Source organism: Mchenga conophoros, linkage group LG6 (genome assembly GCF_057382185.1).
Source record: "Mchenga conophoros isolate Kocher_MC1m ecotype Shallow Benthic linkage group LG6, M_conophoros_male_GT1.1, whole genome shotgun sequence".
NCBI lineage: Eukaryota > Metazoa > Chordata > Actinopteri > Cichliformes > Cichlidae > Mchenga > Mchenga conophoros.
The window spans coordinates 28,183,395-28,202,799 of record NC_140531.1 but is presented as its reverse complement, the minus strand read 5'-3'; the positions used below and the strand labels follow the sequence as shown (position 1 = coordinate 28,202,799).

The 19,405-nt window shown below is 37.9% G+C and overlaps 1 protein-coding gene across 1 annotated transcript in view; it reads left to right on the top strand.

Moving 5' to 3' along the window:
• Window positions 1-19,405, top strand: part of usp43a (ubiquitin specific peptidase 43a) — a 122,857-nt gene that overhangs the window by 72,444 nt on the left and 31,008 nt on the right. The window contains exons 7-11 of the mRNA XM_085277241.1: window positions 2,608-2,773; window positions 4,861-4,972; window positions 9,045-9,148; window positions 14,826-14,903; window positions 15,043-15,172. Coding sequence (XP_085133367.1) covers window positions 2,608-2,773; window positions 4,861-4,972; window positions 9,045-9,148; window positions 14,826-14,903; window positions 15,043-15,172 — 590 coding nt within the window. The remainder of the gene's footprint in view (window positions 1-2,607; window positions 2,774-4,860; window positions 4,973-9,044; window positions 9,149-14,825; window positions 14,904-15,042; window positions 15,173-19,405) is intronic.

The following is a 19,405-nucleotide window of genomic DNA, read 5'->3' as shown; positions in this document are numbered from 1 at the left end:
GGCATCTTAAACAAGGAGTTATTGGTTTGATTCTCTTGTTCTTTCCCCACATTTCCTCACTTTTTCTCTCTATGTGCCCGTTATTACTATAACATCAGAAATAAGTCAGTACGTACACGAGAAGGCATACAGTGTTCCACTCGTCAAGTGTCTCTCACACCTGAAGGCTTTGCTTGGAAATCACTCTTTACAAATGACAAACGACTGTTCTTTCCTTTAGGTCTGGACACTCTTACAGTCTCTCTTTTCTTTTCCACTCTGATACCTTCCACTCCTCCCACTTTCTACTCCACAAAAACCTCTTTCACTTCATGGGTCTGCTCTATCCATCTCAATAAGGGATAGATGAAGGTGTGAGAATAACAGTCTGGCAGGTATTTCTCCCAGTGTCCTCAGGACATATCGGTTATGATACCGCTCGCCACACAGGACATATTACTTTCTGATTTTAAAAGTGCTTTTTGCTCTGGTCCTCTCAGAAGCAAGAGTTATATGTTCCTCTGTCTCTAATTGTTTGATAGTAATAATTCTTAACATCTTAAAAATTGTTTTAGAATACGTCAGATTTAAATAATTTTTTTTAATTAGACATGAATTAGAAGTCGGAGATGTGTTGTGTTTTTGCAGACTTTTCCTTTCTCGTTTCAAAAAGAAGTTCTTTCACTGAGCTCTTTTTTACGCCTTATTAGTCTCCCTTCTCGCTTTTTTGGTGGCACTTTATCTCAGCTTTACATCTATTCACGCTTGCTTTCCTTAGATTTCTTTTATTAAGAGGTGGGAAATAAAGAACTACAAAACCTTGTTCCTGTAGAGTTTTCATATATCTGTATTTTACTTGACTATTTAAATTTTCAGACAACTTTTGTTCTCTACATTCAAACGTATATATCTTTGCTCCTTACATTTTCATAACAGGTTCATTACTTCAGGTCTAACGGATTTGAGGGGATTATTTTGCATCACTGTTATGTTCAAACTAAGTTAAACATCAAATTTATGCATCATTTATCGCACTATAGAACTTAAACAAGGGGTTTAAGTTGTATAGTGCAATAAAAAAGATTAACAAGAGTAACGTGGCAAGTAATTTCAAACACACAAACTGTAGCTGTGCAGTTTGTAACACAATGTGTTCAATTCAGTTTTATTTATATAGCACCAAAGCACAAAAACATATGACAATGCACTGAGTGTTATAAGGTAAAGACCCTACAGCAATGTGTATCTCTAAAAGTACAGGTTCTGTATTTCCCAGAGACAGAAGAGAAGCTCAGTTTCAGAGGTAGAGAAAAATGTAAGACAGAAATGACAGGACCCGGGTATTATTTTCTTATCATATTTAATATGACATGAAGTTCACTTAGCTTTGCACAAACATGGCTTGTAGAAGTGTCCTCCAACGCGATACGTTTTACTGTTATACTACTAGTACATTTCAGAGCCTGCACTTCACTTTTACTTGAGTAAAAAAACTGAATTAGTACTTCAACTTTTACAAGAGTATTCTTTAAAACAAATATTTGTACTTCTACTTAGGTGATGAATGTGTGTCCTTTTGCCACCATTTATGTGTGCGCGTGTGTGTTTGTTGAAAGTTGAAGCTGAAACATGGCAGTGATTAATTGCATGGTTGAGATCAAACAAGCACAGTTTAATTAAATCCTCTGATAGTGTCAAAGTTTATGTTTCCTGGGAGTCAAGAGGTTGAACCCTCTGTGTCAACTTCCACTATTACTCAGCATTAATCACAGCAGCGTGTTTGTCTTGTAAGTGCGAGCGATATGAGATGCAGCTTCTTTTACAGCTGCTTGGAGTAAATAAGAACAATTTTACCATAATGGAGATTTTTAAAGATCCTTTTGGAAGAAAGTGTAAACGTGTCACATTAAGTGGTTGATTTTGCATAACAGTTTTTCATTCACAAACTCAATGTTTTGTTTTGGGGTTTTTTTTTCATCCCTGGTTCATTTCAGTTGTTCCTAAGACTGGGCACAACTTGGGTTAGAGTAACCAATGATGCGATCCTGTCATGAGATGTTGCTTGTTGCTGGTAAAAATATAATAAGCAGTTTCTTGACACTCAATATTCTGCCCTTTGGCCTGTTGAAAACTTTATAGAGAGAATTTTGGGGCCAAGGGGTTGAGTGTGTTTGGCATAATCAAACGATGATCTCTGACTCACATCAGAGGAGAATCAGCACCTACAAGCCCGAGGCCATGTTTCTCATCAGAAAAGGGTGGACTCCTTAAGTAGTATGCAATAAGTCTCCGCCTTAAAAGGAGGATTCTAAGTATTGTGGGGTCTTGGGTGTAGGGTTGGGCATCTCCAACCTGTCATTCATTGTTCAAAGAAACAGACGCAGAGATTTCATGCATTATAATATGATAAGAAGCAATAAAAAGAAACACATATCCATTGGTGAGCTGTAGCCAATTGCTTTGATGATTTGTCACCAAGAAGCACAACTTAGTTAGAAGGAGAGAAAGATTGGCTGATGGATTATCCCGGCATTCGCAGTGATATGAACAGCTAGCTTCAAAAAGACCATGACAAATGTAATTGTGCCGTGTTAAACAATTTCTCCCTGCTTCCTCTGTTATGGTCAGGGTATCACCACAGCCTCCCTTCCTCCCCCTACGCCTTCACGGCTGGACCTGATGGTCAGAGGTTACCTCCATCTGGCACCCTCTCCTCTGAGTATCTGAACCAGGGTAACTCCAAGGTCGTCCTCCTCATCTGCAACACAGCAGGATCTGGCTCACAAGCTGTCAGGTGAGCTGTTGTCATCGTCATTATTATCCATTTAATTTGTATTGATTTTTTTTGTACATCTCTTTAACTCAGATAAGCAGTTTATTTAACAATCATGGCTTCTTCTAGAACTTTTTGAGCACAGAAGAACCAAGTGTAAAGATATCTAAGGTAACCTAGATATCTTTTATGCATTTTAAGGACGTGCCATCCTGCAGTCAGACTGTGTTTTAGACCTTGATCATACACAGAAGCAGACACTTCTCTTGCTCTGCTGTGTCTTAAATAGATTTTGTCGTTCATTCTTTTCCTTTAGTCCTGCTGTGTTATTTCAGCATCAACATCTAACTCCTGTTTGACTTTGACCTGTATGTCTGTTACGTGAATTCCCCAGACTCAACGGGGTTTATTTTTTTAGATTTGTGCAGCTAAAACATACATTCAACTCAATAGTGTTGAAACTAGAGGCCAAGTTAAACAATGTGGTCAAATCAAACCCTCTGACCTGTGAAAAAAATCAATTAGATCCATGTGCTCGTCACTGCTTAGTATCTGCAATGTGCCGCATCTGATGTTAGATTTCAGCAGCATCACAGATGGAAGAAACAATGGAAGAAGCTGATTGGATGCTTGTATTTATTTGAGGTTAAGCATCCCATAGTTACTGAACAGCATTACAAATCAAAGAATCCAAACTTTTGATAAAGTTTACCTGACAGTATCGTCACTGAGAAGGTAAATAAAAAGATATGTGACCAAGACAAATTTCAAGCTTACTTTAAACTGAGCAAAGATTTATTGGCTTGCACGTGAATGTTTTGCTGTTACTATTTTACTAAAACAAGTCCTTGCAAAGGCAGATTGGATGGGGCTTACAGTGCACAAAAGCATCCACATCGCTGTTATTAATACTTTTCAATTTATAACGCTCTCTCCACAGGGGATCAATAAGTCTAACCTCTTATTGACACAAGGCAAGACAGATTTATTTTACTCTCCTGTGATCTAGTTTCAGTCATCATGTGCACTTTGGGATTTGATCTTATAGCTCCACAAATCCATGTAGAGACATTACTGAAAGGCTTGATAATGTCAGGGTCTGACATTTGAAGACTCATCCGTCCACATGCCACCTGACTCGTCTGTGCGGCTACAATAAATGTCTGAGTGTCTCTGTGCAGCCATCTATTCCCAAAATGATCTGGAAAAAGCAATACATCTACAGATGTTTAATTATTTCCTAATTAAAATGCCATAGTGGAATTTCGCTGCATACTATAATAGAATCATGTGGATACCCGAACAGTCCAAATCTGTGCTTAAATGTGCAACTTCAACAGCTTTGCTCCTCTGAGACTGTGATATTATGAAGCTTGTAAAGATTTGCTCCCATTCAGCCTACAGATCATGCTCTGGCGCACAGTAGCAATCAAAACGATCCCGTTCAGGGTCGTTCAGGTTAAGGCAACTCAAGTTCTTTGACTCCAAATTATTTCATCACTCTGAGCTCACTTTGTGCTGCGGGGAGGTTTTAAGAGAGGAAAAACAGGTCTTCTCCATTAAAAGCTTGGTGTTGCTGTCATACTGTTGTGTTGTGTAGCAACTGAATGAGTTGCACCAATATTTCTTCAAAACAGTTAGCTGCCAAGGCATTGGGAACTTTGTTGCTGTGTTTGTGTTTATACTGTAAATGTCTTAAATGCATTTAAAACTTAAAGTGTTATTGTAATTGTATGTGGACTATATGCAAGGCTTTGGATTAACATAGGTGGAAGAACCCAATTCTAATGGATGCATTGCTGAAATGCAGACTGGTTTCTTATTTGTTCCTGGACAACATGTCAGTACAAGACAGCTGGCTGTAACAACTTGATGCACTTGACATTTGATAGTTTGACACATTCCTAATAAGCCTACAGCTGCTTTTCACTTACTTAGTGTTTCAATGAATTCAGGTTAGACTACGTTTTCTAATCTTAATTACTTGCCAACATACTTAATTATAAATAGCAATCATTTTTTATTTATCTTTTCAATGCAAAACCTACTCTCAAATCTCTTTTGTTCTGCTCTGCTCTACCGTCCTCACTTGTGCTCTGCTCTCGCAGGTTTGGGCCTCCATTTCTTATACTTGAGGACAGGAGTATCTCCTGGGACCAGCTGCATCAGAGCATCCTCAGTAAGCTCTATTATCTGATGCTGAATGGATCTCAGGCTCAGGTAATGCACCCTCACTAACCAATAACATGTCAGCTACTCTATTCTGTGTCCTTGGCGCTTCAGCTCAGGTGGTCCTGGACACTCTGGGTTCTAACAGAACAGATTAAAATAGCAGCGCAGTGGAGAGATCAGTTATATGTCTGAGTCATATTTAGAGCTAATGGAAAAGCAGACAAAGGTTAAAGCAGATGAAAACTCGTAGTTTTTTCTTCCTTCATTGTTTTGATGATTGTAGGGTCTTTGTGATGCTGTGTAAAGCACCTTGAGATGACTGCCACTTCATAAATAATGCATTGAACTGAATTGAATTAATATTTAATAATAAATCTGCAGAAACTACAAATCTGATCCTTTATAGCATGTTGAGTGTATTTATAGGTTAGATTGAGTTCCTAAGTCTTTATATGTTATTAGATTCAATGAGTCTTACTAGCTTCTACAGTCAGACTAGGGAAAACAGTGGTTGGAGACTGCAGGACGACCAAAATTACTGTAGCCAAGTGCAACAAACTTGTTGCCTTTGAAATAGCTGTTGACGTGGACCGGGTCTGCAACTGGCAGGCAGTTGGCATCTTCAAAACGAGTGCTATTTTGCTATTAGGCTGCAGTTGAACGGGGTCGGTGTTTGTGATAATACGGCAGTTAACTGTAAGCAGTTGGTGAAAATCACAAATCTGTTTCACCCTACATCCACAGAAATTCATAATTAAACAGAAATTCAAAGATTTCTTCTCAAATACTGATTTATATAGATATATAACCAGAATACAACCAGATGGCAAGAGAGTTGAGTCGAGTCCCTTATTGCAAAAACAAGTGTCATAGACGAGCTGTGCTTATTGGTGCAGATTGACTCAGATTGATTGCAACGTGCTGGCAATCTGTCTGCATTTTAAAATTAGACGGCAATTATTTGCACACCTTTGCCAATCTGTCTGAATGTGAATGCAGCCAGTGTGAGTTGGACAGTAATTGGAGATGGATTGCCTTCCACCAGATGACACGTGTAGTCGTCTTGTGATCCAAAGCAGCCGCCCTCAGGTTAAGGGCATTGCACTCTTCCACCAAGGGCTGACCAGCTGGTGGCCAAAACTACGAGCAATCAGTTGCTGAATATGAAAAAATTTAGAGCAGTGACCAGGCAATTTCTGATTTTTGCTGGCTGCAAAGAGGTTGTCATCAAGTTTAGTGACGTATGTCGTTCTTCATATGGGACGTTATGATACTACTTTGAGAGAGCCTGTTTCTCCATCTGTTACCATTTTCATTCAAAGGAGTCTTTAAATCTTTTAAAATCTTTTAAGGTGCTTTTCACAAAAAAAGGCCATTTTTGTATGTAAGATTTTAGCTCTACTGTCCACTCAGTATGTGCTGCTAATCTTGATAAAAGCTGCGATTCAGCCGATGCGTGTTCAAACCATGAACCGTGGCTCAACACTACTGGGTAAATATTTTTGTGGCACGTAAGCACCCATTCATCATGCAGCTGTCTATTTGATTAGGAACTACGGAGGAAAAGAAGGAGAAACATAAGTCTGGTATTTACTGATTGCTATCTTAGTTTCATAGTTAATTCTTCAAAACCTGTCTGGCCAGATATGAAAACATCCTCTTGTTGTCCTTACTTCCCCTTTATTCTTCTTAAAAATATACCACCAACGCCCCTATGTGGATTTTTGTTTGTTTGTTGTTATTTTATTTTATTTTTTTCATATTTTAAGCTGTAAAGACCACTTCTATCCCAAGGGTGAAGGCCAGTAAGCCTTGCTGATGCTTTGTTGCTGTTATTTTAAAAGAAACCACAGAACTAATACCAGCTTTACTGTAATCTCTGTGCAATATAATACATAAGATCCACACAAAACTCTGTTTCTTTGCCAGTGTCATGCTCCTTTCATTATCATTAAACAGTGCTTTGGTGCCACCCAGAGGTTTGTTTAGCAAGACACAGCTCAGCTTGTCCAAAAAAAGAAAATGCACCCACTCGCATGTCAAAATCCAGTTCTTCTTTCACAGCTCACTCTCTGAAGGTTATCAGGTTATTTAGAAAATGTTATTAATTTTGCCTCTGTCTCCGGCATACCTGTCTAAACTTTATATTAGCACATTACATTCATATAAATTCTTTTACTCTTTGAAAATCTGGGAGAGCAGAATTCAGATTATTTGAATTTTAAATTACTAAAACTCTTTGAATAAAAAGGAAACCACACGTTACTGCTTGTTGCCTGACCTTTTTAGGGAATATTTAGAAAATTCCCTAAGTCTTTTATCCTGATGGTAAATCCATGTTGGAGGATTTCTATCATTTTTATAATTCGGCTGTTTCTGCTAAAAATGAGCTTTTGGCTCTGAGTTTGTTTTTTCTTGAATCTTTGAGCTTCTCATGTCAAATATTACTGAGTGAACAGTGAATTCAAATATATGGCCTTCTATCTTTTTCTTTATGGTGTGATTAGAGACGATTAGAAGCTGCAGAGGGACGTAACAGTCTTTCATATATTCAGCTGAACACAAGAAAAGAGAAAAAAATGAAAGTTTTTGAGCAGCCAGTTGAACTTCCACCCATCTTCATATTTTCAGCCTTAAATCTTTTATTTCCTTGTAGGGTAATCATTTAATTGGTCTACACAGGTTTTTGGAAAGTATGCCAACATCTGTCTCCCTCACTGGAGTCGCTGGCCTCCGTGAGGCAGATTATGAATGCTTAACACTAACGCTCATTCAAAAACTGTACTAGTCCTGCGTGATTACTTATTAGTGTGAAGTGTCTCATCCACTTTCCTTCATTATACTTTAACAGACAGACAAGGATGTCTGAACGCATGCTCGCTCGACCTCATAAAACCAACAAGAAAGAGACTGTGCCTTTGTCATTACTGCTCTAGGCTCCTATTAACCAACTAATTTCTTTCTCTTTATGCTCGACTGCAGTTCCTGTTCTCCAAGAGCAGCCGACTCATAATGAATCCTTATGTCTTTGCAACAAAGAGTGTAATCCATTTGGAAATACATTTTTCTCTATTTGAGTGGAAAGGTGGAAGGACTGACAGAGAGACTAGGTTATTATAGTTACAGAGCATTTTAGTTAACAGACATTTTAAAACCAAGTCCCACAAGAGAAACAAAAATAGGACAAAGTGATTAAAAATGTTCTAGTCTCTGTCAATTTGTATATATGTGTATATATACACATATATACTTTTTAAAAGTCTTTTTACAAAATTCCTGTAGATTATGTTATACTTGATCACTCTTTTCTTGCACTGTTGCTTCTGTCACGCTCTTTAACAAGTATTGTAAATCAGAGTGAGATTTCTCATGTAATGGATGTAATTTACATGAATGCAAAGGTGTGTGTACTAAATTGAGGTGTTTGGGTAGTTAGACACCAATAAGCTCTTCTTATAGCATAGCCGCAGATAAACGTAGCAGATTGTGACAGGACCCCCACCGTCAGTAGTTGATGGAGGCTTTTTGTTGAGATGCCCTGCACAACAAGGATGAGATCTGGGGAGAAGGGATGCATATGGTACAGAACATAAAGTCTAAACAAGGGTTGAAAGGCCTATTTGAAACACATAATGCCTGTAAAAAGATCACTCGACAAAAGTATTAATATTGCAATTTGGAAGCCTTTTTCATGACAGAAAATGATAAAAAGTAATATAAAGCAAAGGAAATGGAGCAGCCCTTTATAACAAGAGGATGGGAGGAAATAAAATGTGAGAGAACAAATCATCCCTATTGGCTTTGTACAGAAGAAACAAAGAAACATACTAGAAAATATTCACATTCACACTCCTATATTAAATCATACTACAGAAAAAAACACATTGCTTTGTAAGGCATTGAGCACCCAGGCTGAAAATCAGAGTTTCAAACTACAAAGATGTCCTTCAACTTTTTTTTTTTTCGTATCTTAATTATATATTCTGCAATCATAATGTCATCACCTCTCAAATTTATTGTATTTGTCTACAGCTTTATATGCACATAAATGACATTTATTGAGGTAGTCCTTCTTTAGGGACACAGCTGTGTTAAATAGCGTGACTTTCTCTCCTTCTAGAATGCTGGAGCGTTGTTTAAGATCAGAGTGGTGGGAGGATCGGCAGCCTACAGCTACCTGTCCCCACAGGACAGCAGGCCACTGTACCACCCTGCTGTTGACAGGTACACCACGCCTACACCTACACTCTACCTACACACATGTGAATACATGGTGTTATCATAGTTCCACGACTGCTGATTTTTTCTTCTTCCATGTATTTATTGAGTTTTAAACATTACACTGCACGACTGCTAATTTAGGTGTGGCCAATCTCTCCATCAAAGTCAGGCCTTGTGTATTGCTGGACTGCTCACAGTGCCACTAGAATTATCACTTCTAACTAGAGCCACATCTCCAGCTAAGATTCAGGACCTGCACAAAGATGCATGGCTACTTTGAAAAATGTCGTTTTTTCTATACATCGCAAGACAAACCCTTTGATGAAGGTGTATGCCATTGTCTCCTTCTGTGATGTCAAACTATATGTTGTGTTATTGTTCGCGTGAGGTAGTCTGCTAGGGCCGATGAAGACAAAATACCTGTTTCTGTTAGTCACATCGTTCTTGTGAGATCTCAGACTGGTTGTGCTCTAAGGAAAGAGCAGACATGTCAGCATATTTCCCCTGACAGGTCTCCTGGTCCATGTCCTTTTGTGCTTCCTCAATGTGCAATCTATATTGTTCTTATATTTTTTTACCCTATAGCTTTGGCAGTGTTTGGCATCTTTTTTAATCCAGTATAAATGTGGCGCAGACTTTAGTGGATGTAAACAGAACATCCAAACCACAAGAACGCACATCACATGAGGAGGTCCATCAGGTGCACAGTGTGGATGCTGACTTCAGCCTCTACAGTCAAAGGTGGAGTTCTAGTGTTAGGTCCTGTGAGATCGGAGGGACAAAATCAACAGACCTGTGCACTTAAATGCACTCACATTGCCATAGTGCTTTTTTAGCCACACCAACATTGTCGCTTATCGCCCCCATGCCCAGCAGATATGGCATCCTACAACTTTTTTGTCATGGGCACTTTTTACACAGTGGAAGGAGTCCAAAACTGATTACAGATGCAGAGTTGGAAGTGATCAAAACAAGACTTCCAGGGAGAAATCTAAAAATAGAAGCCATGCTGAGATAAGCCTTAATTTAATCAAACGTGTTTTTGACTTTCATGGGCAAGTCAGTGAAGTTCAATACATCCTCTCCTTGTACAATTTTCTAGACACCAGCAATTACGGAGTCAGTATCTAGAATTTATGATGTTAAAAAATGCAGAGTTTTAAAATAGTTTATTTTATTTTATTTTATTTTAACAAATACCTGATTACGTTAAGTGTGGCTGATATTTAACTTCTGGGATATAAAATATTATATTGTATTGTATCCTTTTATCTTGTGTAAAATTGCCATGTACCTATGTATAGAGATAAATCCTAAAAAAAATGTCATACTTGCTGATGGCATGTGGAGGAAAACTAGGAATACCTTCAGAAACCAGTGGACCTTGATAGCACTGAAGGATACAAACTATGATATCAGTTTAACAGTATGAAGATAAAGGCGTTATTTCCTGTGTAATTAACAACGTCAAGGTTTCGTAGTACAGCCGGGAAGGGGAGTATAATATTTAAATCTGTGCTGTTGTTCTACTAAGCTGCGGTGAAGGTCAGGCTTCCCACCGAGGGCTAGGAAATGAGCTTCCAGTGTGTGTGTGTGTGTTTGTGTGTTTGTGTGAACAAATGTGCATCGGTTTGCCCTCTTGGTGGCAGCTGAAGCTCATTTCATAGCTGTGATGTAGTTGAGCTTTGCATGAAGAAGGCCTATATCTGTGTTGTGAACATACCTATCTATCTATCTATCTATCTATCTATCTATCTATCTATCTATCTATCTATCTATCTATCTATCTATCTATCTATCTATCTATCTATCTATCTATATATATATATATATATATATATATACATATATACATATATACATATATACATACACATACATATATATATGTATGTGTATGTATATATGTATATATGTATATATGTATATATATACATATATACATACACATACATATATATATGTATGTGTATATATGTATGTATGTATATGTATGTATATGTATATATATGTATATGTATATGTATGTGTGTATATATATATATATATAATTAAAAAACTAAAAAAAACTCCCTATTAAATAATAAGTGAGGTAACACTTGGACTGCACACACAAGTAAAAGGAAACACATAGAAACACGGGAAAAGGAGTTATTGCGATCAGGTGATTAAGTTTAAAAATGTTTTAAGCTAGTTACTGTGAATATCAAGGGATTTAAATTTCTGTGGTTGTGCAAATATTGATCCACATGCGGTGCAGAAAATGTCACAAACTTGCTTCTCCAAATGGCTCCTTTTAAATCGTTAGAGGCTCACAGTAAGTTACTAAATCAGAAACCGATACACAATGCAGATGCTTTCTGTTGATCTCACACTCATTTATATTGTATGGTGGCCCTGAGAGGCCAAACGGACTGCAACTTCAGAAAACACTTGCAAAAAGAAAAATGCTGCAAAAAGAAAAACGCTGCAAAAGCACACACAACACAACGGAAATGTTTCTGGGGAGACAATAACCGGACGGACCACTTGCAAGTGTTTTCTGAAGTTGCAGTCCGTTTGGCCTCTCAGGGCCACCGTAATATTGTCTTCTTTTATTCTTTTTTTTTTGGGGGGGGGGGGGTGCCACATTTTTCATGGTTGTGTTTTGTACTCTGTGTTTTAAATAGAGCTGCAGTTTTTATAATTCTTATACACCGTTTACCATTTTCAGGGGCTCAAATGTAACTGGATATTTCATTTACTCACTCATCGCGGCCGATTTCTTTCTTTATGATAAGCATTTGAAAGAAAATCTGTTTCAAGTAAATCATAGTTCTCCAACTTTAAAAGAAAAATCAAAATATCCAGAAAGACATGGAAAACATATATATGAGAACCATGCAAAAATTGCAACATTAAGTTTCATGCTTCTGTAAAAAGGAAAAACAGTAGTGAGCTCAGCAACAGAAACGGCCTAGAGGTCTACAGAAGACGACAGTGGTGGATGATCTTATATCCAGCCAAGTGAGGAAAGCTCAACAGGAAGTAAACATGCCATTATCCCAGTCTATCATAAGCAGAAATAGAGAAAATACAAATGGTTCGCCACAGGGGGAAAAGCATCTGTGAGCCTAAAGGAAAGAAAGATGACATATTGCTAAAAACATAAGAATCAATAAGAGCAGTTCTCTAACTGCATTATTTAGACAGATAAAACTAAAACCTGTAACACAAGAACAGGAAGAAAAAAGTATGGAGAAAGTTTACAACGGCTCATAATCCAAAGCATACTACCACATACCTTATAAAAGTGTGTCAGTGTGATGCATGAGCATTCATTCATCACGCATTTATAAGTCCTTAGAAGGGCAATACAACACTGCTGCTTGTTTGGCTCAGTGGGTGAGCAGGTGACTATACACAACAGTGCAGCAGTTTAAGAAGTCTGACTCACGGTCCTTTGCTGGGTGTCTTCACCTTCTTTCTCTGTCTATATTGTCTTGTCACATAAGTTGTGGATTTATTGGATTTACGCTTGCTTTTCAATTTCAAGTGATTTTTGCATTTGTGGTGTTCTAATCATGTTGCTAACAGTTAAGTTACAGACCGCCCTCTGGTGGATAAACCATTCATTACATGGTTGTTTTGCATCCCTTCTTTACTGTTTTCATTTTCATTTTCATTTATTGGCCATTATAAATCCGAATACCAGTATATCACCAACTAAATAATCTCGACCAATCGACAAGGCTCTAATGAAATCATACAAGATAAACTTTGCTGTCCGTAGTGTTATATTCTGTTCAGAGTCATCTTAATGCAGCAAAGTGTTTGGATCCGTGTGGCCGCTGGATAGTGACCAGAATATACAGTAAAAGCTTTTTTGGGAGCTTTTTGAAAAAAAAAAAACTAGTACTTTCAATGACCAGGTCCGTCACCGGATCTCACTGAGCAGCATTTCAGTAGCTGAAGACAAAACTGAAAGCAGAAAGGTTCATGAGTAAACAGCTGGAAACAGCTGCAGCAAAGGGTTTGGGAAAGCAACAAAGAGGGAAATCAAACGACTGACAAAGTATGAAAAATAACAGTTGTGTTGTCTTTTGCCTGTGCCTTTATGTGTTTATCTGCTTTACAAAATAGTTTGAAATGCATTGCTTCAATTAACTTGTTGTCTAACCTCCTTGTTAAAAAGATAATTAATGTTTTCTTGTATGTTGTGTGACACTTAAATAATTATTGACTTGTAGACAATTAACTGGCCACTCAGAGCTCCTGCTGATGCTCTGGGATCTGGATTCGATTTAATTTTGTGGTAGTGCTCTGTTTACACACAGAGCAATCTTTCAGTTAAAGAAATTCAAATGATTCCCGGGAGGAATTAACTGTGCGATGACTTTTTCGACAAGAGCATCTGTAGAGGCGGTGGCGTTTTTAGTGTCCGTTTCTCTAATTATTGTGCTGACAGGTCACAGAAGTGTGACATCTGCTAGTAGCGAGTGTATTAAATGCGTTCGTAGGGAACAATACTGAGACAACAATGTGAGTTCTGCTTTGAAGATGGAATGAAATTATTCATTGTCAGAATCAGTCAATATTTAGCTGTGCTTGAAGTCTCAAGCACCTTTCATGTCCATCTAGAAAAGAAAAACCTTTGACATGGCTCCAAAAATCTGCCCGTGGTGATCCATCATTCTGTCCTTAGCATTCAGTAATTTTTAAGTGCACCTTGGCCTTTCCATCAGAGCTACTTGGCTGTTGAATACTGATGCTGTTTCTTTCCTCCTGAGATGAAAGCAGTGAAGGTAAGCCCTGAAATATAAACACCGTGCCCCTCGCTACATTAGGGCAGAGAAAAAAAATCATATTTTTGCATACTAATCCCGGATGAGAAACCAGGTCTCAGCTTTGGTTGTTGTCACTCTGTGATCCTCCTGCCAGTGTGTATATATTTGTGTGCATATTATGGTGGAATAAATTACAATAAAAGTAAAAAGTGCAAATATTGATGGGCTTTAATACGATTAGTCAGAAGCTCACATTTCATTCTGCTTGAACTGAAACTGAAGAGTCGACTAAAGGATGTGTTTTTCTGGTGTTTTTAATGTGGAAAAGCATGTGCTGATAACTTGCACGAAGATAAATATCTATCTAATACTGTGCAATAGCCATGATTGGCCTTTTGTTATATTACTCCCTTATTCCTAAATGGAATAACTTCATTTTCACACAAATGACAAAGTGAAAAACATTTGCTTGAAATTCTTGCAAATTTTCTTTTAAAAAATGTACATTGTAAGTATCCACAACTTCTGCCATGACACTCTAAATTGTAATTTAGGAAATGCATTTTGTGTTTACTTGTGTTATCTTTGCCTGATATTTAAATTTGTTTGATGATCTGAAACATTAAAGTGTGACAAACATACAAAACAACAGGAAATCGGGAAGTGGGCAAACACTTTTTCACATCACTGTACTCTCTGGATGCACTATAGCAGCTGTCACAGGAGCAGCTGTTGCATGACAGCAACACAGATTTTAACGTTCTTCTTTTTTCTTTTTTTTAAACTTCATTCATTGTGGTTTATTTCAGGCTTTTGAAGATCACAGAATGCTATCACACTCAGAAAACTAAAATCATAAAATATGTATTCAGAGTTAAAAGATAACCTTCCTGCTTTTCTCCGCTGTTTTGTAGAGCTCTGAAGTTCTGCGGCCCAGGAGGACCCCCCCATGTGAAGCTTGTTATCGAATGGGAGCCAAGCACCAAAGAATGGTAAGGACTGAACACATTTTAATGCTTTAAAAATGTGCAGAACTCAAAATTTTATAGTGTTGGCTGTTGTCATCTTGGGTGACATGGTAAACACAATTCTGCCACTGAATTAGACCAATCCACTTTGTGTGTGGTCCAGTTTATTTGGCAGCATCCAGGAGGAAGTAGTGAAAGATGCAGAGAGCGTGAGGAACCAGCAGCAGCAGCACCTTCAGCAGCATAGCTGTACCTTGGATGAGTGCTTTAAGCTGTACACCAAAGAAGAACAGGTAAGTAAGAGGAATACAATAAGCTTTTGTTCTTACACGGTTATAACACAACATTTGCATTGGAGGTTTCATCTCCCTGAATTTCATGAAACAAGTGTAATTTAATCTCCAGATTTTAATTTACACTCCAAGTCAAAAAGGCCACATAAGTATTTAGAAAAAATAAAAGGTCCACTGTAGCACCTTTTACTTGCTTACATGCTTACTGATTTATTGATTTCAACACCCATATGCACAGTCTGATGTCAGAAATCAACAGATGTCTATAAAATTATCAAACAGAGACAATGGTCTGTTGCATTTGCCAATTCAACTGGAATACATGTCACGTATCCTCCTTAGTTTTCTTTCTTTCTTTCTGTCTTAACCTGTCCTTTTTGGCATTTTGCTACAATTGGCAAATGGAAAATCAGCATTGCACATAATAATAAATTATTGAATTATTAATGTACAATGCTAGTTTTTAATGCATTAATTTGTACTGAAATCATGTCTAATATTTAAGATTTAAAAAACTGATATAGATAATTAATACCTGGAGCTGACTTTCTGTGCTTAGCTTTTGTACTTGTCTTTTATTGTACTTGCTGTAATATTTCAGTCGGGTGGTGTCTGTTCTCTGGAAAAAAAATAAAGGCAGCTGGACTTTAGGTTTGTGAATATGTTTCACCTCTCATCCAGGAGGTTTCTTCAATTCTGGCGTGTGTGTGTATGTGTGCAAATTACCCAGATTAGTCAGGACATCACGCACAAACTGACTCTGTAATCTCTCATCAGGTCATATTCACACATATGCTCAGTATGGTGCTACTCATGTCTCACAGACTCGCACACAAACTTGGCATATTTTAATCTTAATTGTACCGCTCAACAGCCACTGAGAGGGAAAGCTCTTCCACATTACCTTCCTGTTTTGCTTGCGCATGGGCATGACACCAGGTCAAGGACTAATATTTCTGACATCCAGATAGTTTTCTAGACGAATCCTTTCTGCTGTCTGAAAAAATACCTAATGTTTTTTCAGACCTAATGAAAGGTAATGTTGTACTATTATTACTTATGCTTGGCTGGTCGTATTCACATGCTATAGTACTATTTTAATTTCATAGCAGTGATAAACATGTGTAGGGCAGACTATTCAATTCAAAGCAGTTTTATTTATACTGCACCAAATCACAACAACAGATAGTCCTGCTCTGATTGGCTATCACCAATGGAAGCAGGGCAGAGATGTGATGCTGCTCCTCAGAAGCCTAGATGATAGTGATGGGTCGTTCGCGAACGAAATGGCTCTTAGAGCCGACTCTTTGAAGTGAACGACGCGAGCCGGCTCCTTATTGGGAGCCATGAGGGGTTTTTTTGTTTTGTTTTGTTTTTTCTTTCTCTCACCCTCTCTCTCGCCCTTTTTTCTGCTAAACTTCCGCAGCATGTACTTTGCGCTGGGCAGAGGGGGGAGGGGCGTTAGTTACACTTGCAGTAGCACAGGAACAGAGCCAGAGAGAAAAAGAGCGAGGGACAACAACGTCACATTAGAAAGGTATAGTAGATTCAGAAATCATGCAGGCCCATATGACAGAGAATGTGCATCTTCTTTTTGTTTTAATATTTTAAAATATATTTAATTGTGTTGTGGTTTTCAGTGTTTTGTGTTGTTTCACGTTAAATTTGTTTAAAAGGAAAAAGCTGAAAATTTAAATAGTTAAAAGTTTAAAATGTAAATAGTTGTTTGTTGTATTATACGATTTATTTATTACATTTTATGTGGAGTGAATAAATAAAGTATATTTATGGTGGCCCTTAGAGACAAAGCACGTACAAAGTCCAAAACGCGTAAAAACTCCAAAACGCGTAAAAACTCAGACGCACGTACAAACTCAGACAACTCAAAAGACAACAGAAGTGCTCCAGGATGCTAGGGCGCAGTGTTGAGCTTTTGTTACCTAGTGGCTACACAAGCCAGGAAGTATCAACAACCGGATTTGGTGTGTGGTAGTAACATTTTTTTAAATTATTTGAATAAATATGAGTGCTTGTCCATAAATGCACAAACAATACACACATGCTTTCAATTGTGTAATTTAAGTGATCTGGGTAGCTCTGTTTTGGAAGTTCAGTTAATGCTAGAAATGTGTTTTGGAGTTTGTATGTGCTTTAGAGTTTGTACGTGCTTTGTCTCTAGGGGCCATACGTGAACATATATAAATAAAACCACTTTTTTTACATTAGTAATTCCTTTTCTGCATAATTTTATATTATTGTTAATAATAAATTAATTAAAGCAACAAAACAACCTGAAGAGCCGGTTCGGAGCCGAAAGAGCCGGCTCTTTTTAGTGAGCCGAGCCGAAAGAGCCGGATCTCTAAAAAGAGCCCGAAATCCCATCACTACTAGATGACAGACCCAGATGGATGTGGGGATAACAAAAGTGCAAGCAAGGAGCACTGAGATGACATTAAAGGTGCAAGTTCTAGTGAGCGAGTGTATGTAATGGGAATGACTGAGATGAAGAGCTGCTGAGTGGGGATCAAATGATAGAGAAAAGACAGGAAGGAGTGAGGGCATCAGCTTGTCAGATGCAAAATGACAGGGTCTGAAGTGAGAGGTGAGTTGGTGCTGATAGAAGGATAATGGAATGAAAAAGCCAGAGTAGTCAAGTGACAGCCACAGTTTGTGTGCCGTAAAAGCAAAAAGTGCCATCAGTTCAGCAGTAAGACTGCATATCAGTGCTGTACCACAGGGTAACTCGTTTTACACAGTCCATTTACAGTTCTTGGGGAAATTAAAGCATATTTATATGACTCAAGCAAAAACAATATCTAACATACGATGCTGTGAAAACGTCTTTCTTCCCTTGCTGGTTTCTTAGAATTTTGAATATTTGTCACAATGACATGTTTTTAAAATTTTAACATTACATAAAGATAATGTGGGTAAATGCAAAGTGCAGTTTTTAACCCTCTCAGGCTCAAATTAAACTTTTTCTTGCTAATGCACAGTCCTGCAGTGGTACTTCTGAGTAAAAAAAACTCATAAAATATGTATGTGGGGTAATCAGGTTGTTAGTTTTTAACTGTTGCAAATCGGCACTGCCTGCCTTGAGAGGGTTAAATGATGGAATAAAGATATCTAGTGTAAACCTACCTGGTCCTATGTGAAAAAGCAATCCCCCCGTTAAATCAATCATGCCACACCTGTTAAATCAAGATATCATCTGAATAGAACATGCCCAACAAAGTGAAGTAGGCTCCTCCCACTATCTAAATAAACATTTGTTGTGGGTGACTTAATGGACCATCAGTTCTGCTCTCTGCTAGAAAGTCCTGAAGGGGAATGTCTGGCCATCAGTTCATACCCTGAAGCTCCAAAACACAGACGCTATTCCACCTCTTATTGGCTTAAAATGTTTTTTGGAGTTTTTTTGTCCTAGTGATAGTCAGACTCAAATCACATTGAAATGCTTTGGCTGTTCATGCTCAAAACCCCCCAAATGTGGCTAAATTAAAACAATTCTAGAAAGAAAAATTGTGATGTGAAAGACTGATTGCCAGTTATTGGAGTTGCTTAATTGCAGTTCTTGCTCCCAAGGATGGAACAATCAGTTATTAGGTTCAGGGGGTAATCCTGTTTTCACACAGGACCAGGTTTATTCCTTAGTATTAACACCAAATACTGCATTTCATTTTTATTAATGGCCTCAGAAACACTCATACTGTAGAAATCACATTATCATCACCAGATGATTTCTCCTACACTTTATCAAGTATTGTCTCGTTGGCTGTTGATTATAGGACTCAACTCTATATACCTTAAAAATTTACAGGTTTCAAGGTAAGACAAGGCCAATAAAACCCAGATTAAAGGCCAAAGGTCACTATGTAAAATCTCAAAGAGTGAACAAAAACAGTCTATCTGGGAAAGGATGTTATAGATTGTTCGTAAATAATAATAAATGACACCCGTGCAGCTGTGTAAAGCCCAAGATTAGGTGATGAATACAATGTAAATGCATCTGGCTGGTCTCAAATGACAAAAGAGTTAGAGAAAAGAAACAGGCAACCAAAACAGTGTGCACTACTGAGAAACAGAGCTGTCACAAGCATACGCATTTCAAAGAGAAGCTGTTCAAAAATATGAAGCTAACCCTGCAAGAGTATTTAGAGTCTGTGAGAAGCTGTACAGAAACAGAATCAAGTCAGTTTAGGAGCTGGAGGTAATGACAAAATGTCTAACGCC